Here is a 27125-nt window from a genome sequence, read left to right as displayed (position 1 = left end):
CGTGCGGGCTGTCTCTCAGGGCTGGTAACACGGGCTGTCATGGCTGTGGGTGAGTTCCTGGTGTCCTGGCTCTCTGTGCCCGCTGACATGTCGTGGTGGGCTTTGCCGCTCTATACCTTGCTGTTCCTGGGGCTGTGCTGGCTGATGAGCTCTCTGTGGACCTATTATCGGCTGCTGTCTCTGAACACCCCTCCTGGGCCCACCCCACTGCCCTTCATTGGGAACTTCGCTTTCATGTTGCTGCCAGGGTGGCTGCTGTCTGTCCTAAACCTTGGGCTGGAGATTGACCGGTCCAGAATGGTCCCAGCTGGGGGTAGAAGAAGGGCAGCCTTCCTGCACCCTCACATCATCCTGACCAACATGGCCAAGACCTATGGCAGCATGTACAGCCTGTATATAGGCAACCAGCTCCTGGTTATCCTCAATGACTTCGACACCGTGAAGGATGCCATGGTCAACCACTCTGAGGTCTTCTCCGATCGCCCCAGTGTTCCCATGGTGAACATCATTACCAAGAGGAAAGGTAGGAACTGGATGCCATTTCAATTGATGGTAGAGGAAGCCTTGATAGTGTGTGTGTGTGTGGGTGTTGGGGTTTTAAAAAAATATATATATATTTTTTTTTTTTGTTAGAGCATTACTATCCTATGTGAAGCCATTGTATTTCTTACAATGATCCCTCAATGGGACATATGAGCTTAGTTGGGGACATTTACTTACCTGAACTTGTTTTCCTGTTACGTTTTGCTAAATATCAGGTCTGACTTGAGAAAAAGTAGTCCTCTTGTCGTCCGTAAATAGTCAGTACCTTTTAGACTTTTTCAAAGCAATGTAAAAACATCCTCTTTATGAAAGCGTCAGAAGTGACTGCCGCTTTAAGCCAGGGTTTGTTACATTAGAACTCAAAATTGGGTCCCTATGATGTTTGAGTAGGTCCCCTTTTTTTTTTTTTTATATAGTTGGTATAGGCACATCCCATTCAACAGGTTCCAGGCAACGCACCACAATAAACTGGCAGTACTGTGAGATGAAGTGTTTTGGGTGACTATAGTGTTCCTTCAAAGAAACATTCTGGGCACCAAATAACTAAATCTGAATAATGTTGCTATGGTTCCAGGATGTAAATGGTGCCAGCTTGCCTCTAGGGGTTAAATCATTCACGATCTACAATCAATAGTTCCCCATTCGAAAAACGGCTTTAGAAAAATATAAGTTTCTCAAGTCATTTTGTGAATGGGGAACTACTGATTAGCAATTCAGCAGTACGGCTATGTGAGGCTCTCCATCTTGCTAATAAAGTACACTTATTTCTCTCTTAGATACTGACTCTTATATTTGCATAAGTTGTTGACAGGACAGTATTGGACCAAAGTAAGTGGATAAAATGAACTTGTAAAAAGTGGGTATTGGCATTCATGAAGGCTTGGTAGGGAGACTGACAAAATGAAGAGAAGAGTGGTATGATAAAAAGGGAAACTATATGAAATGCCATAGACGAGGAGCGTGTTTGTATAAAGGAAGGGGATGGTGTTAAAGCGGCACTGTCATGCCGAACTTACCTTTCCTCAATCTCTTCCTCTTCTCCCCCTCTCTCAGGATCTGTTCTCCGTTTCTTCCTGTCTGCTATAGTTTTCTTTAAAATCATAAGACAAAGTAGGGACTCTTTGGCTTATGGAGGTTTCCTCCGCTTGACCAGCTCTGACCAGCGGAGGAGCAAAGTGTGCTTCATTTCCGCTGGTCAGAGCAATTTTCGCATAATTCTTACCTTTCCTCCCTGTTCCCACGATGCTTCCTGTTATTTTAGCCAAAACTGCCGAATTGCGTTCTAACTGAATGAGAACAGTATGTTCGTTTGTTTTAGAACGAAATTGGGCACTTTGTTCGTGTCGGAATTTCATCCGAATGAATGAAACTCAGATCCTATTCGTGCTGTGGCTGCATCTTGCAGCCGCTTAGTAGATAACTCCCTAATTTCCATGGTATTAGGGAGCTATCTACTAAAAGGCTGAAAGACCTACATTTGGTCTTTCAGCCACATTGACTAATACTAGGTAAAGATTACTTAGTATTAGTAAATTCAGCCCCTACTCGCTATACCGCGAGTAGGGGCATGTCTAGTAAACAATGAGCAGCCTGTGGCTGCTCACTGGATAAAAAATAAAAACCTATTGGCCCCCACCCCTAAACGACGGGTGGGGGCCCTAAAGTAAAATAAGGGGGGGGGGAGGAGACCTATTGTCCCCCCGGCCCCCACCCCTGAGCGGTGGGTGGGGGCCATAAAGATAATCACTAGGGGTCCAAGCCCAAGCCCCTAGTCACCCACCCCCCCCCCCCCACCCAAATAAAAAGGCCCCTACCTACCCCCTCACACTAAAAAATAGTGAGGGGGGAATACAATTACTACCCTGTAAAGTAAAATTAAACTTACCATTCAACGTCTTATTTTTTCTAAAATCTTCATTTTTCAGCCCCAAAAAGGCCAAATAAAAATCCATTATACCCGTCAAACTTAAAATAAAATAAAAAACACGAGCGCAAAAAAAAAAATCAATCTTCAAAATGAATTTTCCCACGCTGTGTAAAATGACACAGAGCACTGTGATTGGATGGCTTGGGGACCCCTAGTCACCTTTGATGGGGGGCGCGGTATAGCGAGTAGGGGCATTCGGGAGATTTTAATCTTCTTTATGCTAATATGGGGGTCATATTGACCCCCATAGAGTGAGGGGGGGCATGGGGGTTTTAGGAAGTGGTGGGGAGCACTGCTGCCTGCTGCTTCTATCTTTACATATTACAAGGAGAGAGCTGCAAGCCGGTAGCTCCCTCCTTGTAATAAACTGAACAAACAAACTAACACTGATACTCAGTGTTAGTTTGTTTGTCTGATTTTTCTATTCATTAATTCGTCTGTCTGACGAATGAATGAATGAATAGATGAAATTCCCGATCGCATTTCCAGGTGTTTCACTGGGCATGTGCAGGAATCTCAGCGGAATCTAGTGTGGGCAGATGACGTGTCCCACAGGGACTTCACCTACCCACACAAAGATGGCGGCGCCCTGAATAAAGATCGGGGCAGAAAATAAAGATTAATAGGTAATATGGGGGTGACTTAGGGGTCAATTGGATGTAGTGGAGGGGGGGGGGTAAAAAACATGACCGTGCCGCTTTAAGAGTTAGGAAATATAGCCTGTTGGAGGACAGTATTTTGATGGACTGGCATTTTAGGAAGGATGGTTCAGATGGGGATGTAAGTTTCCATGGAGAATTGGAGTTAAAGGGATACTCCAAAAACAATGACCACGTCTGGTTTTGAAGTGGTTATGGTGGTTGAAGTCTGGATGAGTAATGTTTAAGCATGAACACTACACATCTGGAGTTATTGGCATTTGTGTATATTTTTAAATCTGAAGTCAGCACACACTGCACGCTGGCAATAGAGGTAATCTGCTTCTCATGTCTACCCTCCCCTACTTGGTTGCAGCCATTTGGCTTCCCTATATCATTAGGGTTTTTTGGCAGTTTTTTCACCGCTCTTTCATCTTCTCTTGCCAGCTCAGAGCACATGGATGGGCTCTAAGCCAGTTAAATGGTCCAACCAAAAGCTTCTCTATGAGAAGCCTTTTGATTGGACCTTGTTCTGCTCCTGTGACAAACAGGTAGTGGGCCGATCAACTCCGGAAGCTTCACCTGGCGCTGGATTAAAGTAAGTAAAATCTTCTTTTTAAATGCTTTTTGAGAGTTTATTTTGGGGCAGACTTAAAGAATAATGCCAATACGATTCTAGAAAAATAGGGTTGGAGAATCCCTTTAAAGAGCAGTCTATTCTATAAGAACACACTTATATTCTATACACAACCTAATATTGCCTACTAATACCATGTTTCCTCGAAAATAAGACATACCCCGAAAAAAAGGCCTAGCTTATTTTTAGGGGGATGCTCTTAGTATAAGCTCTACCCTGAAAATAAGCCCCAGTCATTCGCTAATCTATAGTCTATATGGTGGTATAAGTGGAGAACCTACACCTTTAAGTTGAACGCTTAGAAAAGTATATAAGGGGGTGAACTTACCCCACGTGACTGGATAACAAACTTGGTTTGTAATACATGTAAAAGAAATGCAATACAGTGCAGACGGTACATCAAGTAAAATCAGTTGCGATGGTGGTGAAGTAAGTACACTCACATTTGAAGTAGCCTGTGTGTGAAAACTGTCTCCTTAATCAAGTTTTTAAGGCAACATCTCACCTTCAATCCACGGTATCTCAAAGAAAAAACATGGAGAGAAGGGAACCAATGTGCAGTCTCTTTAGAAAGATGGGAAATGTGGAATAAGTAAAATGCTCACCTTTTTCAAAGCCCTGTAATCCTGGCTCTGAGGTATAATAGTTTTGTGTCAATATTTATGGGGATGGCACTACCCCTATGTAGATTCGATAGGCTTCAGGGAACTTCTTTAAAATCATTTTACATGTATTGGTCTGAGGAAGCTCTTCAAGAGTGAAACGCGTTTCAGCATTTTCAGGAATCTATATATATATATATATATATATATATATATATATATATATATATATATATATCATGTTATATGTGTACATTGTACCAATAAATGTAAAAAAAAATGTAAGCAGTCCCCTGGAGCCTATTGAATCTACATAGAGATAGTGCCATGAAATAGCTTAGATCAGCTGACCTTTATCTGCTTAAATGAACCCCCACACCCCCAGGCAGCAAATAATGGGTTACATGACCAGACCACTTAATTTGACTAAGTGGTCTGATCCATAAAGTGTCCCCTTAAATTGTAGATTATGCTAGCTTTAGTGTACCTATAATCTTAATTTTATTAATGACAGGAGGCGAGTATTTGCTTAAGTCTCTCTCTTTACTAGAACTCCACAGCAGCACAGAAAAACAACCAATCAGGAAAAAGTTAGGTAGTATAAAACTCCCCTTCCCATGCATCATTTCCTCTTTCAAGCTGCGACAAGACAGAAACAAATACAGAAAATACAATGGGGAGAAACAAAGTCCTAGATACAATGAAATCCACCTTCCGAGAAGAACTGCCACACCAGATAGTGTTGATGGACTCTAAACTGAAACGAGAGAAAAACAGAATCGAACAGGTTGATTATCCAATGAAATGTACTCTGAACAAACATGTAGTTACCCAATGTAGCAACCAAAATTACACTAATATGCAGAATATCCCAGCCCTACTTATGGAAGAAAAACAAACAAACAAAAAAAAAACAGATGTAAGAAACAATTGACAGGTAGCAGAGACAACAAGCAGAGTTGCATACATACCTGATGAACTCAAACTATAAAATTAAACAAGGGAGGGATAAGAATGGGTGGGAAATACTCGCCTCCTGTCATTAATAAAATTAAGATTATAGGTACACTAAAGCTAGCATAATCTACAATTTTATAACATGACAGGAGGCTTTGTATTTGCTGTTTCAACGCTCAGTTCACCAATCCAACGCTGTTTGTGTCGCTGGTACCCATTCCAGGAGATATCAGAGCAATCCTCATAGGACTTACCAACTGCGATAAACGACAGAAGACGGATCAATGAAGATGCCAGTCGACGCAGCATCTCAAACACGGGGAAAAAAACTGCGCCCTCTAATAACAAATCAGTATCCGGTTCTGTATATGAGAGGGGTTCGCCCTCTGTTCCTGAAAATAAATATACTTGGATCGAGGTGATGGAGGGCCGCACCCTCCTGTGATCCAAACTAGAGTCCCTAGAGACTCAGGGTGACCAACTGCAGGGCTCACCACTTATTAATGTCAGCATAAGGCTGAGTGCAATCTTCGGAAACAACGATGGAAAACTATCAACCGACTATCCGGATCCCGTGCGCGCGCGCAGGGGTCCAGGAAGACCATTGGTAGTCTGGGGAAAGCTGGAGACGTTCTCCGCAAACCACAAGTGCCCGGGAGGTCGGAGGAGGTCAAGTCAGGCCTCTCGACGACCCGAGCAAAAAGGAAAAGGAAGTCATGAAAGAACAAAAAAGCAACAATTAACGTAGATAAGAGTAAATACACCAATTCTATCTCAGATAGAAGGCAAATAGCAGGCCGGAAGGTAATAAAAGTAAGCCCCACTGGACAGGGCCAGGAGCTAACCTAACGCGGGAAAAAACTACCGACACCTATAAGGATTCCGGGAGGCAGATATGGAGTAGTTGTTAAAGACAAGGAAAAACAACGCGTTCTCCTTGGAGATGTGCCGTCGCCGGTTTGGAGTAAACCGTGGATGTGTCCGGGGTCTTTATAAGAAACCTTGCCCTTCAGGCATTAGGTTTAGGGCCTTCACCCTTCCCACCATATTCAGATGGCCATATACTGGTGTCCTTTTGGCTAGTATGGCAATGGTGCTTGTCTGGACACCTGCCTATCTCCATGTCACTGGTGGGCACTGGGTTTTCCTCAGTGATATTCCCCCAGGCCTGCGGCCAAAAAGGGGTTCGGCACCAATAGTGCAGGCCCGTCCGTAGGATGCAGGCCAAACGAATGGACACATAATAGTTGGCCAAGCAAATAGGCACAGACACAGCAGGCCGTTTTAATGGGGCACAGACACAGCAGGCCGTTTTAATGGGGCACAGACACAGCAGGCCGTTTTAATGGGGCACAGACACAGCAGGCCGTTTTAATGGGGCACAGACACAGCAGGCCGTTTTAATGGGGCACAGACACAGCAGGCCGTTTTAATGGGGCACAGACACAGCAGGCCGTTTTAATGGGGCACAGACACAGCAGGCCGTTTTAATGGGGCACAGACACAGCAGGCCGTTTTAATGGGGCACAGACACAGCAGGCCAATCCATGGGGTACCGTGAAATCCCCCACAGTATCCAAATCCCCGTAAACTTTCTAGGTTCGCGGCCAAAGGGGATTTATGTACGTCCAGGAGTCGGCTTTTCAATAGAGCACTGGTAAGGCAGGCCAGACAGAGGGCACAGACCTAAAAGGCTAGGTCATATATAAATGTAGTAAGAGAATAGCCCTAAGTGTCAGCGCTAGGGAAGCTTTCCCTATATGTGAAATATAACTCCTGGTAATATGCAATGTCCAATGATCTGAATCCCTGTGAATCAGGTATATCATGTATAGTGCAGCACACTATGTGGGACGGTCCCAATCTGTCCAGTAATGTAGAGATAAAGGGACAGCATCCAGGTAACGATATAATGTAAAGTGCAGCACACTATGTGGGACAGACCCCAAACTGTCACAGCATGTAATACTGATATAATGTATAATGCAGCACACTTTATGAGACAGTCTCAAACTGTTCAGCAATGCCGATCAATGTCACCGCATGCAATACTGATATAATGGAAATATAAATAATAAGGGGACAGACAGAGGAAAGAGCCCCAAAGGGAAAAGGGAGCCAGAAGGAAAACAAAACTCCCCACCAAGCCCAGTGCCGCATAAGGCAGTGGGGCAAGCCAGTTATACCAAACATGTCCCCAAATAATAAAACATGTTAAACACAGAAATATAAATAAATCCCAAAGCCACCAACTATAAGCAGGAGGCAGTGGTACTCTGACCTGTACTGTCTGCGGAGCAGCAAAGAAAGAGGAAATGATGCATGGGAAGGGGAGTTTTATAGTACCTAACTTTTTCCTGATTGGTTGTTTTTCTGTGCTGCTGTGGAGTTCTAGTAAAGAGAGACTTAAGCAAATACGAAGCCTCCTGTCATGTTATAAAATTATTTGTGATTAGAAGAGATTGGTAAAACCCATTATATGTGGGGAAAACTATCCTGTAATTGAGTGTAGTTTAAATGTTTAGGAAATTATAACTGTGCAAAAGTTGGTGAATAATAGTATAGTGAGTATTGCATTTGACTTTCTTGGAAAAATGACAGGTAAATTACACAAGTCTTCTAAAACAAACAATTTTCAGGAATTTCAGCATAACATTTTTAACACTGTTATGAATCAAGGGTCATGGTAACATTTTTGCTACTTGTCAAAACACAGGGCTTACAGATCCCTCCCCCAACTAATGACCTTCTGTTCACAAAGTGGATCATTGCAAAGTGACCACTAGAACTGAGAAAATTGACAGGTTTTGACTTTAACCCCTTAAGGACCAAACGTCTGGAATAAAAGGGAATCATGACATGTCACACACGTCATGTGTCCTTAAGGGGTTAAACTAAATTCGATCGTGTTCTATGTATTGCTGTTTCTATTCGGGATTGGATACTATTCCATTTATATTTAGAATGGCTGAACAGTTTCTGTTCCTGCAAACCCTGCACGCAATTCACATTTTAATGAATTTCACTGGCATGTGCCATGCCACAGTTTTCCCCTTAAGGTAGTTTCATTTTGTGCGTAGGCTTTGTTTTGAGAATTAAAATGTTTTCTCTTTACCTCTGCTTGTCATAAAGACAATACAACTTTATCTTTACATCATGCTAGCAAAATCTGTAGTTAAAATGTATTCAACTCTACACTAATTTGACTAACCGTCGTTAGCAGCAATCCAAACATGAATTCACATGCTGTTTATTAAAATTTTGTCCCAACATGTGGGTATTAAAGGAAGACCATAACCGCGAGAGCTGTTTTCAAATGGTTTGACTTCTTACCTGCGTTATGCCTGACCATGCTCCCTATCTCCACTAATAATCCTGCAGATGTATGTTCCTAAGAACTAACTTCTGTTCACTCTTGTTGGCTAAGCCAAGCACTTCTAGCTCATTGGCTGACATCATCCAATGCTTAGGAACTTCCTACGCATGTTAAAAAGGGAGGCGAGCGTGGCGCACAATGGATCCCATGATAGAAGCAAAATTGAACCTGAAACAGACCGGTTCTCCCTGCGTGCCATTTTGATTGGTGCTGGTCTTTGGCAGTTGCCCAGCATAGATTAGTGTAATGGCAAATTCAGCATGATAGAGAATCGTCAGTCAAGCTGAAAACAGACAGTAGATGATGGCAAAATACCGCTCTCTAATGTTTTTGCTTAGAATTCCTTTCTTAATCTTACTACTGATATTAGCAAAGGGAAACCCTTGGGATTATAATATAAGGATTAGCTGCAGGATTGGCATTAGTTGTAGGATTAGGATTATGGCCAGCAAGGGAATCATCTTGATTGCAAATCCCTACAGGAATAGCAGGACCTTTTTCGGGTAGGTTGAGTTGATAACCCAGTGGTTGCTGCCTAATTGGAGGGCCGGTGCAAGGATTTTTGGCTACACATACAAAGATGCATTTTGCTGTCTCTTCCCCCCCCCCCCCCTATAAAATAAAATGTGATTCTCTTTTTTTCTCTCCCTGTTTAGTGTATTTTATCACCCTTTACTATATTTTACACCCTCTTGTTTGTCTCTTATAACCCCCCCTTGTGTATCTTTCTTTCCCCAAACAAATACAGACACACAGCCAATCTACACATACAGGTACAATTTCATACATAAAGACACCGGCATACAAAGACATTCATACAGATGCAGGCATACAGAACAGGGGCAGATTAAGAGCCCAATCTCAGGAATGGCACTGGTAGTGGGTTGTAGTGGCTGTAATTGAAAAGTTAGGGGATGTAGTAGGGGTCATGGGGCTGTAGTGGGGGGATAGGGGCTGAATTAGGTTGGTGGCTACAATTTTGGAAAGGGGCTGTGGTGTGGGTGATATGGGTTGCAATTGGGTGAGTGGGGCTGTGGTGGTGGGGGGCATGGGGATAAGGGGGCAGTGGTGGTGGGGGGCATAAGGGGATAGGGGCTGTGGTGGGGCTACTTAACCCCTTAAGGACACCTGTCATGATTCCCTTTTATTCCAGAAGATTGGTCCTTAAGGGGTTAAACAGGTAGATTATTTAATAAAAACAACCCCCCCCTTGGGGCTTACCTTGGGCCAGGGAGGGGTGGCACAAAGTCTGGAGCCAGAACAGAGCAGCCAGGGAAGTCGGCCAGCCTCTTCTGATGATGTCAGGAGGAGGCATGACTTCCTCTGCTCCTCTCTTAAACTCCCCAGCTGTCCTGGGAGGAGAGCAGTGGATGTCACTCCCCCTCCTGAAATCATCAGGAGAGGCCAGCCGACTTCCCTGGCTGCTCTGTTCTCGCTGGCTGCAGGGAGACAGGTCATTTGAAAAATCTGAGTCACCAGCCAGAGGCAGGGGATTTGGATTTTTGCGTCCCCTTGCTCTGGCGCTCTAAGGTAGCCACTTGTGCTGTCTTATGGACGTGCTGGCCCTGCCTGATTGATGAAGGGTGGAGTGGTCTCTTTGTCCCAAAGGTGTTACAGAGCAGAAGTCATGGCATCCCTAGGGCTTCAATAATTTTGTCTCATTCTCCACTGACCACAATCCAGAATGCTGGAAAGGTACAAGAGAAATAAGCACCTTACATCACATTTGGTGGTCTTGGCATTCAACAATTATGTAAAGATATTCATGCAGTGATAATCACAATTACAGACATAAAGATTGTGTTCACCCCATCGTTCTGTCTCTTACACTACCTCCCTCTTTCAATTTCTGCATACCAAAAGTTGGTGCTTCCACACTGAATCAACGCACCTCAAAGCCTCATTACCCTGTTCTGGAAGCGACAAGCAATGCCCAAGATCAGTTTGCACTCAGAGAATCTAAGACTGTTCCAAACCATGGAGGAATCAGTATTGTTGGCTGTGGACAAATGCTAAAATAACACTATGTTCCACTGGACGTGGTGGCTGACCTCCAGGTGGGTGGGTGCCAGCCCATGACTCTAAGAGGTGCCGTTGGACACATTCCCACAAGTCTACAACATATATAGATTCATAAGGAGGGGGGGGGGGTGTGTGAGATGTATACATGTTGTTTTTGTTTTTCTCATCCACTCTGCTTCCCTCCTTCCCGTCACTCTTTTCCATTTCTGCTCACTTACCATATCTAAATCCATCCCCTAAAATGTTCATATAAACAGATTATGTTCAGATTTTTCTTTTCTTCTTAACATCATTTTATTTATGTGACTGATCTGTACACATTGTTCCAACATCAATGGGGGGGTGGGGATGGGGAAACTCATATCTACCTTTTTTTAGTTGCACCTTGGGACAGCCAGCGTTTGAAAACAGACAGCCTCTGTGGTCTTCTTTTTTTTTTTTTTTTTTTTTTTGCAATTGAGAAGACCAGAAAGACTGTGTTGGGTTTTTAAACACTGGGTTTTTATTTCCTTTGCCTTTTTGTGTGTGTGTGTGTGTGTGTGTGTGTGTGTGTGTGTGTGTGTGTGTATGTGTATATATATATATATATATATATATATATATATATATATATATATATATTCTCCTTTTTAACCACTTGAGGAAAGTTTGGAAGCCATGTTGCGCCAATCAGCCTCCGCATGCAGAGCGTGGAGACTGAACGACTAGAAAACACCTCTACCACTAGAGGTGTTTATAGGCACCAATATTTACATTGAAAAGCCTGTAGAAACAGGTTGTAGACAACAGAACACGTTAAGCTGTAGCGATTATGGTGACTACAGTGTCCCTTTTTAATGTTATTTGTGTAGTTGGAAATAAAGATTTGTTAGTTTATAAAAACAAAAACTGGCTCCTAACTTGTTTAGCTGCCTCCTAGGGTCAAAGCAAATTTGTCAAGACCTGGTCTAATAACATAGTCAGCCACAATGTAGTGTGTATAAAATTAAAAAGACATTACTGTACTATAAAGTACCCGGGTAACTGATTTTAGTTTTCAGATATCTTAGTGTTACTTATCAAACAGATTAGATAATACAGATACTAGGCATCATAATATATTTGTTTTTCAAGCCCTGTGTCCTTCAGAAGTGAACTTCCTCCTCTGAGATTGCCAGGAATGAGCACTTGGCCACAGCAGTTGAGCAATATGGTGATCAATGATCCTGTGCAATCTGCAATTATTTAATCTATAGAACCAATTATGCTTTTGAGATAAAAAGCTATTATAATTTATCAGTGTAAGATTAAAAATATATATTGCCCCAGCCTGTTGTGTAGCAAAGACTGTGTACTGAAACTTTGGACTGTCGGGTTGATGCCAAATTCTGTACAATTCTGATTCCTACAAAAAGTAATTACCCAAAGCCAGCACTTCAGTCATGGCTCACAAACAAGGATGTAGTGTTTGGAGTCTCAGTCCTAGGCTCACTAGTTCGTATAGGGAAAATAAATGAACTCTGCAACACCAAGAATTCACAGTTACTGCTTATATTTGTTGAGCCACACAAGTGAGATTTTTGCCCTAAAACCTGTCTTTGTTAAATCTTGATTTATGTCCATTTCAATGTTGCTCTATGGTGTTCTCAACAAAATCAAGAAAATAAAATTAAAGCATTTCCAGTGCTGTCCCCTTCACTGGGGCAGGTTTATATCTTGTCCGTTCTAGGGCACCACTCACACAATTGTGCATTACATATTTTGCCCACTACGCAAAAAAAAAATGCAAATATTATATTGAAACATGTCCTTAATGGACCACTCTAGTGCCAGGAAAACATACTCGTTTTCCTGGCACTAGAGTACCCTGAGGGTGCCCCCACCCTCAGGGACCCCCTCCCGCCGGGCTCTGGAGAGAGGAAGGGGTTAAACTTACCTCTTTTTCCAGCGCCAGGCTGGGAGCTTTCCTCCTCCTCTCCATCTTGATCGCGACGTCATCGGCTGAATGCGCATGCGCGGCAGGAGCCGCGCTTGCATTCAGCCGGTCGCATAGGAAAGCATTTACAATGCTTTCCTATGGACGCTTGCGTGCTCTCACTGTGATTTTCACAGTGAGAAGCACGCAAGCGCCTCTAGCGGCTGTCAATGAGACAGCCACTAGAGGATTTAGAGGCTGGATTAACCCTCATTATAAACATAGCAGTTTCTCTGAAACTGCTATGTTTATAAAAAAAAGGGTTAATCCTAGAGGTACCTGGCACCCAGACCACTTCATTAAGCTGAAGTCGTCTGGGTGCCTAGAGTGGTCCTTTAATGTGGGGGGGGGGGAAATGGTAGGTGCACCTGTAGCCAACTGCCATTTTTTTTGGATTTGCATATTCTGCTGTTTTTGCAGCTCAGGTGACTTAGAAAATGCTTCTGGTTTGGCTATTTTACCCCAAATTTTCAATTCACATTTAATTCTCACTTTAGTGAATAACCCTTTAAGTGAATTACATTTGTAATGGATGCTGGCGCCAGACACTGTATGATCGCATAGAGAAATGTTAAATGGACACTATAGTCACCTGAACAACTTCAGCTTAATGAGATTGTTCAGGTGAGAACTATAGCTCCCTGCAGCCTTTCTCATGTAAACACTGTATTTTCTGAGAAAATACAGTGTTTACATTGGAAGATAGGAACACATCCAGTTGCAGTCACTCAGACTGCCACCAGAGAGACTTCCGAGTTCATGAATGCCTAATTCGCATTCATCACGTTTGACGTCTTCACGCTTGGGCGACGACAACAAACGTGTGCAGACAGGAGATAGCGGGCACTGTGAACGTTCCTCCTATGTCTTGTAGTAACCCCGGATCCTGTCGGCAATGAGAGCCGACAGTGGGGAGATAAGATCTCCTGCACACAGAATCTACTCGAGCTGAAGACCTAGCAGCCGGATGCAAGATGTTAGCAGGAACTGCATACACGGAGAGGACACAACCAAGCTGATGGGATTTTGTATCGAAACATCTGCACAGAATATGGATTACACCTTCCGAAGTCCAGATGGGAGATACCACAAATGGTAGTTGAGAATGACAGGGCTAAGATCCTGTGGCTCTTCAAGACCCAGGCAGACAAGCAAGTGCTGGCCAACCAACCCAACATTGTGGTGGTAGACAAGGAACGGAAGACTGCAGTCGTAATGGATGTGGCAATACCCAGTGACTATAACATCATGAAGAAGGAACATGAGAAGGTGGAGAAATACCAAGGACTGAAAGAAGAACTAGAAAGGATGTGGAAAGTGAAGGCAGTAGTAGTCCTAGTTGTGATAGGAGCACTCTGGGTTGTGACTCCCAAGTTGGGGGAGTGGCTTCAAAAGATTCCAGGTGGGACATCTGAGATCCAGAAGCGTGCAGTTCTAGGAACAGCTAAGATACTGCGCAGAACCCTCAAACTCCCAGGCCTCTGGTAGAGGACCCAAGAATGAGGAATAAACATACCACCTAAGAGGCGTGAGAAAATCCATTATTTATTATGTTTCTGTGTTTATATATTACTCAATCATCTGGGGTGGCAAGACATAGCCTTACATACTACATGTGATAATACATGGCACAATGACTTATGGGGCTGGCACATTCAAGTAATTCAGCTGGCGTGCACTACAATCAGATAAAACAGGGTTTTTATACTTTTTGAATATGTCCCAGTAATGCGTTTAAACCAATCCAAGTTTCTGCACGTTCTCCAACTCTGAGTTTCTTTATCTCTGCCTCACAGGTCTTGGGTGGCTGAATTTGCATTTGAGAGTTAATTTTTTCACACAAACAGAATAGATGAACAAAGCAGATGTGACTTTTAAGCATCACTTTGATATTAAGCACAGGGCAAGATATGGGCAGTTAATATTTTCTTTAACACACCTTTTTTAGTGTGTGCATTATACTCTTTTATTTTCTTGCAAACAGTTATGGCCCCAGAAGAGCTACATGCAGCATTTAAAGTACGTTCTGCTCTAAATACCGCGGCTGTGTGATTGCGCTCACCTGCAATAAATGTATGGGTTGGGGGGTTGGGGTGCGTCCATGTCCATTTTGCTTGGGGCCTCCAAATTCCTTCAAACGGCCCTGACTATAGTCCCCAGCAGTGCAGCCGTCAGAAATGTTGTGGCCCCTGATGCAGCCCAAAGTCTTGGCCCCCGGGCCCACCCCTAAGCCTGCCTACATGGCCCGCCCACAACAGGAACCATCCAAAGGCCCACAAGGATGAAGTGTGTGTACTTAATTTGGTGTGTGTAGAATGTGTGTAGTGGATGCAAAGTGCTTGAGTACAGTGGGTTGCAGATGCAGTGTTTATAGTGGATGCAGATGGTGTGTTTGTGTTGTGGATAGAGTGGATGATTGTATAGTGGATGTAGTGTGTATATAGAGAATACAGAGTGTGTGTGTGTGTGTATAGTGACTGCAGAGTGTGTGTGTGTGTGTGTGTGTGTGTATAGTGACTGCAGAGTGTGTGCTTTTGTAGTGGATGTAGCATGCATAGTGAATGCAGAGTGTTTGTGTTGTGGATGTAGTGTTTGTGTGTATTAGATGCAGTGTGTATAGTGACTGCAGAGTGTGTGTTTGTGTAGTGAATGCAGTTTGTGTGTATCTGTAGTAGATGCTGTGTGTGTTTGATTTGTCTTTATGTGTATATATATATATGCATATATGCATGTCCAGCTGATACATTTTATTTATTTATTTATTTATTTATTTATTTTTCTGTTTCTAGGTATTGTGTTTGCAAAATATGGACCGATATGGAGGCAACAACGGAGATTCTCTCATACAACCCTTAGACATTTTGGACTTGGCAAGCTTAGTCTGGAACCCAAAATTATTGAAGAGTTTAAATATGTGAAGGAAGAGCTGTTGAATTTTGGGGGAGAACCCTTCAGCCCATTTCAGATCATTAATAATGCGGTTTCGAATGTTATCTGTTCCATAAGTTTTGGAAAGCGCTTCAACTATGAAGATGAAGAGTTCAAAACAATGCTGAGGCTGATGTCCCGCGGATTAGAAATCTGTTTAAACAGTGAGGCTGTCATGAGCAATATATGCTCATGGCTGTATTATTTACCCTTTGGACCATTTAAGGAATTGAGGCAGATTGTGATAGACATCACTGCCTTTCTGAAGAAAATCATTGAAGAGCACAAGGCTACTTTGGACCCAGACAACCCCAGAGATTTTATTGACATGTACTTGCTTCATGTAGAGGAGCAAAAAGCACAGAAGGATAGCAGTTTTGACACAGAATATCTGTTCTACATTATTGGTGACCTCTTCATTGCAGGCACTGACACAACTACAAACACACTGCTTTGGTCTTTATTATACATGTGTCTCCATACAGATATTCAAAGTAAGTTTCTTTGATTTTGAGAACAGTCAGAGGAACACTTCAAGCACCATAACCACTGAAGCTGGCTATAGTGGTTATGATGCCATGAGTGTCCTGACACCCTCGCAAGGTAAGTAGTCAAACCATTTGCTAATGGTTTTACAACATACCTGGGTTCTGTTGGTCACATCATTTTTCTGAAGCCAGAAGCTCCTTCTAGGAGCTCCCATTATCTTTATTGAGATAATGCTGTGCAGGACCAGCTCATTGGCTGAGAGCATCAGCTGAGTGTTCTTAGTCAGTGAGATAAGCCCTTCAACACCAGGCTTGGCTCAATGCAGGAGCTTCTGGGCCGCAATGGAGAAGGTGATTAGTGGACCCCAGGTTAATTGTTAGACCATTTGCAAAAGGGTTGACCATTTACCCTTAGAGGATGCCAGGGTACTACTGACCCTATAACTAGTACTGTAGCCTATAGTGGTTATAGTGCCTGGAGTGTTTGTTTTCAAGACAATTTTTGTTTTGAACCTTTTTTAGGGATGAAAAAAGCACTTACAATATATGTTTTCCATACTGATAGCAGTGGTACAACAGGAGAGATGTTCCTTCCGACTTTATATAGGTAAGGCAGCATTGACCCTATAAATATATTTGCATATGCCCACCCAGAATTCTTAGCAGTAGTAACATCACTGAAACTTTTGAGATTTCTGTGGGAAAAGCAAGTCGTGTGTGTGTGTGTGTTTGCACACCTGCTGGTACCAACCTTACCTTCTCCTTAAGGGCATAAAACCAGCCCTTCCCCCTTCTTAAAAACATGAATCCCCTGAATAACGAGAGTCAAAGCTATTTCTAAAACAAAACATTTATGTTGTTCCACAATATTTTACTCTCTGATGGCTGTAAGAAAAATCCTTGCATTAAGTATTCTTTTCAGCTTAAAGGGACACTCCAGTGCCAGGAAAACACATTTGTTTTCCTGGCACTGCAGGTCCCCTCTCCCTCCCACCCCCCCATTCCATGTTGCTGAAGGGGTGAAAACCCCTTCAGTGACTTACCTGAGACCACCGCCGATGTCCCTCGGCAGGGGTTTAGGGTCCGCCCATGGGAGACCGATTGCAAAATGCTTTCCTATGGTGATTTTTAGCGACGCTGGAGGTCCTCACGTAGCGTGAGGACGTCCAGCAATGCTATAGCACAGAAAACCTGTGCTATAGACCAGGAAGTGCCCTCTAGTGGCTGTCTAATAGACAGCCACTAGAGGAGGAGTTAACCCTGCAATGTAATTATTGCAGTTTATGAAAACTGCAATATTTACAGTTGCATGGTTAAGGGTAGTGGGAGTTGGCACCCAGACCACTCCAATGGGCAGAAGTGGTCTGGGTGCCTGGAGTGTCCCTTTAAGGAAGCTGCAGAGGCAGCTAACAAAAAAAGCCGAAATGTTGTAATTCCTAAACCAGTTCCAACAGACTTTGCACGTAACAAAAATGTTTTTTTATTTACATTATATCCTTCGGCGTGTCAGTCCTACCGTTGCTGTTAATCCTCCCCTTGCAATACTCATCTCAGCCAATCTAATGCCCCATAGGGAAGCATTGGGGGACTAGTGAGAATGTGCGGCATTCACTATACAAACAGAAGATCAATCGCTAAAACAGTCCTTTTGGTGTGTGGCAACAACATTCCTTCCAATGGTCTTTCCTCCTGGCTAGAGAAATGTTTCATGTAGTGGCGAGTACGAACATATAGTACAAGAAGATCTCCTATATCCTTAGGTGGGTATTGTTCTGCCCAGGTCCAAGATATTAGCTGTTGTAAAACTCCACCTAATGTAAGTGCCACTCCATCCCTATTCCTGTCCTGAAATAGGGAACTATTCCAAAATGGTGCCTTTTCATTTTATTTATTTTTTACATATATATCGATCTGAAGCGCAACCATCCATCTACTGTGAATTATTACCAAATCGCTGAGCTGCGCCAATCAGCATCTCCTCCGAGAGATATATTGAGTAAATGCATTGAGGGTCTTATAATTCACCATAAAGGAAGAAAACATTGTACTTAATTTCCAATTCAAAGCGCTTCCTTTCTGACTCTCTCTCCTTCACCATGAATCTTCACCTAAGCAATGGTGACTTTAACTGGAATTTTAAGAAAAAAGGGGATCTGTATCATTCCATATCTAGACGATTATTGTGGTAAGGATAGTCGATCTTTTAAGAAATATTTTATAAACCGTATCTCTATTTCTCAAGAAACACACCAGAGAATAGTCAAAATACCAGCAGAGGTCAGGAGCACAGAACGAAACACAGTTGCAAGGAATAGCCAAAAGACAGGGATACCAGAAATTAGGGAATTCACAATAAAGCTATGACAGGCTAGAAGGCCTCAGCTGAACTGAGCCCGCAAGGCCTATAGATACCCCAAGCAGTTCTGTATTTCGCTCAAGGTAAACTAAGCGTTTGCTTTGCGCGGCAAAAAATGCAGCCTCCATATGCCCGCTCTGACGTCCCCGGTTTTCCCTGCGGTTCTTTCTCCTGTCATTGAGGGGCCCAAGAGCTGGCTGGCTGGTCAGCTTATGAAGCCCCCAGGTCCATACTGTCTGATTGTTGTACTGGCGCCGCCCCCCCACAATCACATTTAAAAAAAAAATCTCTTTTAATTCTATTAAAATTGTTGTTGATTACACAGGTCTATGACAATATCATAAATGATGGCAGAACACCTCTTTCTGCTATACTGATGGGGGAATGGCATAGAGTAAGATAAATTACTGCCATCAAAGCAGTTATCTTGCTTACAGTGATTGTCTCTGTAATTATCTTTTGGATAAAGGTTAAGAGTTTACAAGAATTACAAGGTGCATTTTAACATTGGCGTTAAAAAATTGATTCTCCTCCAGCTTCGTTGTTGTCATGTGCTTTTTTTTTTTTTTTTTTTGATCCTTCTAGAAGGTCAGGTAGATATCAATTTGATTACTTTGAATTCATCATGTTTTAATATCACACAGGGCAAAGATTAGAAATGAAAGCCACGTACTTAATATGAATCATAAATGTAGCAATTTAAGGGGATCAGGACAAAACTATTTTAACAAAAAGAAACTGATTACATTTGGCAGAGATACAGCTTTTTGTAAATAGCAACACGTGGTTCAAACTTGCATGTATATATCTCAACAGTGTAGCGTCTCTAAGTGAATGTAATGCTCACCAAACCATCCCAGCAATCTTAGGCATTCATTTGTAATGGGGAAGTGTAAATTCTGCTGTATCAAAGCAGTTTAGAAGGACCGTCTCCAGGTGTAGGGCAAGAGCCCCATTTTTTTTGTTAAATGCTCCTATATGGTTTGATTAAAAATCTGTTAAACGATATCTAGACCATGAGATGTAGTGATTGGATTGCTTAGAGTACAATTGTAATGACCAGTTCCCTTTTACATTGCTCTCATCCTTTCTTTACTACTGCTTTTCTTACTATGGTTTCCTCTCTTTCACATTATTTCCACCAATTCTCCATTTTTTTATTCTGTTCTTTTCTATGCTCTCCTAATTGAATTTCCCAATTTTCCCCCCCTACTCCTCTTTTACATGCTGTTGCTGCCTTACCACTCTTCAGGACTTGATCATTGATTGCCATGCAAATATGGATAGAATTGATATTGCTTTTGCTGACGTAGAAACCCATGGTATGACCCAGAACTAGTAAATGTACACCACCATGGCTGCTTCATATAGCAATTATGGTGCTTCGACTATCCCATAAATGGCTACTTAGTTTTTCTATGTATTTAATCTATTATATTTATTCATTCATTCATTCATTCATTCAGGGGTTCAGATTAATACTTCAAGAGCTAGTGAACTTCTAAAATAGAATATATCCTAACATTACCAAGTTATGGTATATTTTGATTGCAACTTGACTGATATTTTTTGAATAGATTCAATATGCATTAAATGTGGCATGCTCTCTAACAGACTCTGTCTGCCCTAAACTGAACCTTTAGATTGAGATCTAATGAGATTGCCTCCTCGGTACATGGCCACATTTTATATTTTAATCTGTTTAGACTATTATTCCAGAATTTTGCAGCGATGTACATGTTTATAGCTAAATGTCGTGCTGAAGTGTATGGTGCTGTTATAGCTTATTTTCATAAAGTAGCTGGTGTACAAAATTGTTTTCGTGCCTTGTGCTTTGAACAGAGAAGGTCCAGGATGAAATTGATACCGTCATAGGAAGAGACCGGCCTCCATCACTGACGGACAAAACTCATATGCCTTTCACAGAAGCTACTATAATGGAGGTGCAGAGAATGACTGTGGTTGTCCCTCTCTCCGTTCCCCACATGACTTCAGAATCTACAGGTATTAAGTTTATCACTGAAGATTTAGGCGCAGCAATGTGACATTTACATGGTTATTTGCTAAAGTGAATTGTCAGGACTGCAAAATTTTAATCTTAGGCCAAAATAGTTCAACCGAAAACAGAGCATTCAATTCCAAACAAATTTACACTTCAGTAAATAATCCTTTTTAGATATAAATATTTTACGGTTGATATGTTTACTGACTACTTTAGAATCTATTGCAGTTGATAAATGCATGTTTTTATATGCTATTATTCTAATTTGTTTTTACTTTATTTTTAGCTCCCACCAGTATACCATCATATATGTGCTTAGCTAATCTGTATATAGCCTGATTTCATTTGTTGTTAATAGTTTATTGTTCTTCTTGCAGGGCAAGTTTGGGAAGTTTGTTGTCTTTAATTTATACAGGTTTTTATTTTGAAAAACTGCAATGTTTACTTTGCAGCACTAAGACGGCCTCTAGTAACTGTATACCAAACAGCCACTAGAGGCGCTTCCTGCTTGCTAGGCAACTTTAGGTGCTCTGCAAGAGGACATCCAGCATCAGTTAAATCCCAATAGGAAAGCATTGCAGCAATGCCTTGTTATTGGGAGGGCCTAATGCGCTTGACATGAATGTGCATTAGTGCCCCCCCCCCCACCGGATCATGTCAGAGGAGGCAGAGTGCTGACGCAGCACCCGAGGGACATCGGCACTAGGAGTGCATAAGTAAATAAAGGGATTTCAAACATTTTGTTGTTGGAGGGGGCACAGAGGGAGCTATAATGCTAGTAATATAGCTTTGTATTCCTATCACTTTAGTAACCCTTTAACAATTTAATATATACAAACTTTAATTGAGATTTTAAAATAACTTGAACAGAATATGCATATATTAAGTATTTATATTTGACTGTTATATTAATGGTCAAATTTTTTTTTATTTTTTTTGGTTTTGTATTATCATATAAAAGTTAAAAAAATGTTTTTAAAAATGCCAAAACTTACAAAGTGGGGGAAAAAAATTGTTCATCAAATATTCCAAATCATATACTTGGACCATAAAAGGATTTCAATGTATGGCTCTTACAGGTTCTAAATAAACATAGCATTAGGAACGTCATCCTTGTTACCTCCCTTTTTTAGGCAATAATTCATCTATTCCTAATGTTGTTTTGATCATGAAACCTTTTCACTAGATTATGGATTTCATAATCACTTGCAGCTAAATAGGACTTTGGTTTGTCACCAGAAGAAACATATCTGATCAAGTTTATTTGCCTTTTGATAGAGTTCCAAGGATATCACATTCCAAAGGGAGCTGTGGTGCTTGCCAATCTGTGGGCTCTTCATAGAGATCCAAAGGTGTGGAAAAATCCAAATGATTTTAACCCCAGCAGATTTCTAGATGAAAATGGACAAGTCCTCAAACAAGAAGAATTCATTCCTTTTGGAATTGGTAACAGAAAAAAAACTTTCTTTTATGAGTATTTACGTTTAAATTCCATGTTAGGTTTTATTTTTGTTTTCATAATATGAATATGTATGGGGACTTGTCTCTCATTCTTCCACAATGTTGATACACTATGTCAAAGGGTTCCACTGGAAAAAATAATTGGGAAACCCTGGTATAGACAGATTTATAGGTCAGGTTTTTGGTAGTCCGTATTTGTTTCAATTCACTAGCTCAAAAAACTAAGCATGATCTTATCAGGGGCTTTTGGATGTTGCTTATGAAATCTGTCCTGGGCTGCTACATTAAGAAACAGAATGTCTTTTTGTTGTAAAAGATAATTGAAAGTTTGTTTGCTACACTGGCATTTCACTGTGTTTCAATAAAAGTACCGTATATACTCGAGTATAAGCAGAGTTTTTCAGCACATTTTTTGTGCTGAAAAACCACAACTCGGCTTATACTCGAGTCAGAGTCTGTATTATGGCAATTTGCATTGCCATAATACAGACCGGGGGAGAGGGGGGCTGGCAGAGCTGTACTTACCTGTCCTGCAGCTGCTGTCAGCTCTCTCCTCCTCCGCGCCGTCCGTTCAGCACCTCGGTCAGCTCCCAGTGTAAGTCTCGCGAGAGCCACGGCTCTCGCGAGACTTACACTGGGAGCTGACAGAGGGAGCTGCACAGACCGCGCGGAGGAGGAGAGAGCTGACAGGAGCTGCAGGACAGGTAAGTACAGCTCTGCCAGCCCCCCTCTCCCCCCCACTGAACTGCCAATGACCCTGGACCACCAGGGAAGGAGCCCCCCTCCCTGCTATGTATCAAGCAGGGAGGGGGGACGAAAAAAAAAAATAATAAAAAAAAAAAAAAAAAATTAATAATAATTCCATTAAATAATAAATAATAATAATAAAAATATAATATAAAAAAATAAAAAAAATAATAAAATAATTAATAATATATCAAAATGCTCACACACACTGCACTCACACACACACACACACACTGCATTCACTATATACACACACTGGAAATAAATATTCAATTAATATATACACACACACACACTGCACTCATATACACGCACTGCACTCATACAATGCACTCATACGCACACACTGCATTCATTATATACACACACTGTAAATAAATATTCAATTAATATAATTTTTTTAGGATTTAATTTTATTTAGAAATTTACCAGTAGCTGCTGCATTTCCCACCCTAGTCTTATACTCGAGTCAATAAGTTTTCCCAGTTTTTTGGGGTAAAATTAGGGGCCTCGGCTTATATTCGGGTTGGCTTATACTCGAGTATATACGGTATGTGGATGGTGAGAAAACTCTGCATACTCTCAAATACCTGAGGGTTTTTTCACTAAACAATAGATTGTGGTTATTGGAAAAATGAACGGCTAAATTCAGGCAAAACCAGCCAAGCTGTGATCACTTTGGAGAAATCAGCAGGTTTTCCCTAACATTATAATTTACATATATTTGTTATATTTAAAATTGTAGGAATTTTAAGTTTGACAAGATTTAGAAAATCTAGCTGATTTTGAGTCATTCTGTTGTGACAGACCACCCAGGATCGTTACATGGCTCCTAGCCATCACCTTCCCCAAAAAGATTATTTTTACACACTATTCATCCTCCAGAGTCCAGACCATGCCTCCCAGCTCAATGATCCTATCCAATGTCCTGGAGGACTTCAGAGATTGTTGGGGGAACTTGCAGAGACATAGAGCGCCTGACAGGGAGCCAGTCACAAATCTTCTGGAACTCCAGATCAGATCACGGAGTTGCCGCGATCTGGTCAAACTTTATCAAGGTCGCTCTTGGTCCCAAGACCACCAAAACAGAGCACTGTTTGGAGGGGTGATAGAGGAGGTGGTGAGGCATTGAACAACTTCAAGAACTTAAGGCAGCTCAATGTACCAACTAAAGGCGTAGTCATCAAAAGTGACCGGGACTTTCCACCCAGTGTTATGGAGCCCTGCGTCAGATTGGTGGTCTCTCACAGCCCGGTTAAAATTTATCGTCCGTACTATTTAGGCTAGGCACCTCCAATCTGACTGTTTTTTGAACTGAACATCTGTCTCAGGGGGACCTATCTGGGAGTGGCACTAGTTTGGAGATGTGGGCACAGTGACCTATGGTTTTTGGGTGAATTGTTGTTTGGTGCCCTCGTGTCTGGCCATTAATAAAGTTAACTTGTCAGGTACAGATACCGATACCAAGACAACAGGTATTGCGAAATATCATGGTTCTCTTGGTGACCACCTGTTGGAGACCCAGGTAATAAAATGCAACATTCACAACAATAAAACACACTTGTATCACCCTTACATTAAGCCTCTAATATCTAGGGATGGACTATATTCACGCAGGAGCTAATCACTAAGGAGGAAAGGTAGTCCTTGGCAGCAACACTCGCCTAGGAGTAGTCTGCCACATCAGTCATGGTCACAGCTTGGCTATTTTAGCCTATATTTTGCCATTTGAATAAAATTCCTCTGTTAATGAATAAACCCCAAGGTGTATTTTTGTATTCTATTGTACTGATAATGTTTGTTTGTACCCCAAAAATAAGGATTTTTGTTTTAATTCTTGCAAAAGTTCACAGCTCTGTCTTTCTTGTTATTTATTTAATCAGGTCGGCGTGTTTGCATGGGGGAGCAGCTGGCCAAGATGGAATTGTTCCTAATGTTCGTCAACCTTCTCCAAATGTTTACTTTTAATTTTGCTGATGATACATTTGCACCAGCGCTGGAAGGACGGTTTGGACTGACACTCGCTCCCTATCCGTTTGACATTAGAATTGCCAAGAGATAATACTGTAATATATCATTAACTGATTGCAAAATATTATTAATGCTTTAAACTAGTGCTTGGGACAAGTGCCCTGGGGGGGAGGGGGAACTGGGGAGGGTTCACACATAATATTGAAACGGAGTAGGCCTGCCCAGAGAAGTCGTGGCTGCCCATGCACACTGCAGACTGTGCATAGAGAACTGCTGAAGCATTCTCTGCATGGCTTGGCTAGTTCCCTCTTGTACAACTAACGATGCTCTTGCATTGTGCTGGCTAGGTGGCAGTTCCCTGGTGTCCCCCAATATTCAGCACTAGGAAATCAACCAAGAGTGGCATGATAAGACCATGAGATAGGGGACCATTGGGTGTCCATTTCATTTTAACCTGACTTCTGCATTGTGTTTAGCATAGTTAATATGCTACTAGCAGTGGATGCTTTGTAAATGTTAACAGGGATGGACTATAGATGAAAAAGAGGAATACCGCACACTTAATAAAATCCTGGTGCATCCAGACCTGGGGTTGACTACCCCTCCTGTAGTGGTTAAAAAAATTGTGGTCCAGGCACTCAAGGATCAAAAAACATAATTGCATTAAATGGCAAAACTTTGGCCAAAATAGCTGATATGGAAGCATTCTCCAACTCTCTGTAAACAACGGTGCAGGGGCAGGGCCAAATACTGGCTTGGCAAATCAGCATCTCTTCATAGAGAGATGCAATGAATCAATGAATAGCTGATATGGAAGCATTCTCCAACTCTCTGTAAACAACGTGTGGGTCTTTTAGCTGGACTTTTGTGGACTGGGTTTTAAATTCACTATGCGAAGTGAATCTTGTGAATTCGCCATATAGTTATTCTGCAATACATATCGGACAATTGACAAATAATTGACCGTTGTATTCTGCAAAAGCCAAACTAGAAAATAAGGGGAGTTGTAGAATGTTCCCAGTTCAGCTGTTTTGGCCTGTATTATTCACATTTCAGTTCCCCAAAACTACAAACTTATTGAATAGCCATAAATAATATGTTTGTGCATATAGTGTGAAGGCATGTCTATGAATGCTGTTTGAGTGTGTGTATTGTCAAAGTGAATGTTGGTGCTTTTTCGTGTATCTAGAGCCAGTATGTGTGAATTCTGGGGAAGCATTTTAATGTGAAAATGCAAGACGTTATGTGCTAGTAGTGCAAATAATAATTTGTAAATGCATACTTTATTTGTATATAACTTTATATTGTGTAAATTCTAGAGTCTATGAATGCAAAGGCAAGTCACTGAGTGTGTGAATGACAGGGTGCATTTGTAAGGTAGGTCTGTATGTTTGTAAGTCTTTGTGAATAAAAGCAAAGGTGTGTGTGTGTGTAAGGCAAGTAAGTGAGTGCAGGTAAATTCCATGGTGTGTGTGTGTGTGTGTGTGTCTGTCTGGGTATGTTTTGTAAGGCAAGTCGGGATCCTCTTCAGCTCCAGGCGCTTCATTTGCCAGGAGCCCATGTCAGTGTAATCTCGCACATGTGTTCGAGTAGAACATTAAGCAAGTTATAAGAGCTTCCAAATCACACACAGAAGAGAAAATAGCACAGTCAGTAAAAAAGGGGGACAAAACTTTTTTTAGATGCATAAATGAGAAAAGAAAAGTAAAACAAGGATTAGTTAGATTAAAAACCAAAAGAAGGAAGGCCTCAATGAATATTTTTGTTTGGTATTTACAGCTGAAAATGAAGGAAAGGGACCTCCGTTAAAAAAAAGGATAAATGAGTCATTTATTACACGTGAGTTTACAGAGGAAGAGGTTCTATTTCAACTGTCAAAAGTAAAGACAAATAAGTCAATGTGACCTGATGGAATACACCCAAAGCTATTAAAAGAGCTTAGTGGTGTACTAGCAAAACCATTAACAGATTTATTTAACCAATCATTGTTAACAGGAGTAGTCCCAGAAGATTGGAAGTTAGCGAATGTTGTGTGCCCATTCACAAGAAAGGTAATAGGGAGGAGTCGGGCAACTATAGGCCAGTAAGCCTTACTTCAGTAGTGGGGAAAGTGATGGAAACCATGTTAAAGGATAGGATTGTTGAACATCTAAAAACACATGGATTTCAAGATCAGAGACAACATGGGTTTACTTCAGGGAGATCATGCCAAACTAATCTTATTGATTTTTTTGATTGGGTAACTAAAATTATAGATCAGGGTGGTGCAGTAGACATTGCTTACCTCGATTTCAGTAAGGCTTTTGACACTGTTGCACATAGAAGGCTTATCAATAAACTGCAATCTTTGAGTTTGGATTCCAATATTGTTGAATGGGTAAGGCAGTGGCTGAGTGACAGGCAACAGAGGGTTGTAGTCAATGGAGAATATTCGAAGCTTGGGCTTGTCACCAGTGGGGTACCTCAGGGATCTGTACTTGGACCCATTCTCTTTAATATTTTTATTAGTGATATTG

At 41.7% G+C, this 27125-nt stretch overlaps 1 protein-coding gene across 1 annotated transcript; it reads left to right on the top strand.

Moving 5' to 3' along the window:
* LOC134614486 (cytochrome P450 2U1) lies at nucleotides 1-25813 on the top strand. The gene is made up of 5 exons (XM_063458369.1): nucleotides 1-523; nucleotides 15446-16078; nucleotides 20271-20432; nucleotides 21709-21876; nucleotides 24522-25813. The coding sequence occupies exons 1-5, from the start codon at nucleotides 40-42 to the stop codon at nucleotides 24698-24700; spliced, it is 1626 nt and encodes a 541-aa protein (XP_063314439.1). The 5' UTR covers nucleotides 1-39; the 3' UTR covers nucleotides 24701-25813.
* Nucleotides 25814-27125: the final 1312 nt, after the last annotated feature.

The sequence above is a fragment of the Pelobates fuscus genome, chromosome 6 (assembly GCF_036172605.1).
Source record: "Pelobates fuscus isolate aPelFus1 chromosome 6, aPelFus1.pri, whole genome shotgun sequence".
Taxonomy (NCBI): domain Eukaryota; kingdom Metazoa; phylum Chordata; class Amphibia; order Anura; family Pelobatidae; genus Pelobates; species Pelobates fuscus.
The sequence above is the reverse complement of the archived record's forward strand: the minus strand, read 5'-3'. Positions and strand labels throughout refer to the sequence as shown.

Coding starts and splice junctions, on each gene's coding strand:
- LOC134614486 (XM_063458369.1), top strand. CDS start 40: ATGGCTGTGGGTGAGTTCCTGGTGTCCTGGCTCTCTGTGCCCGCTGAC. Junction 20,433..21,708: donor CATGACTTCAGAATCTACAG/GTATTAAGTTTA, acceptor GCCTTTTGATAG/AGTTCCAAGGATATCACATT. Junction 21,877..24,521: donor ATTCATTCCTTTTGGAATTG/GTAACAGAAAAA, acceptor TTATTTAATCAG/GTCGGCGTGTTTGCATGGGG.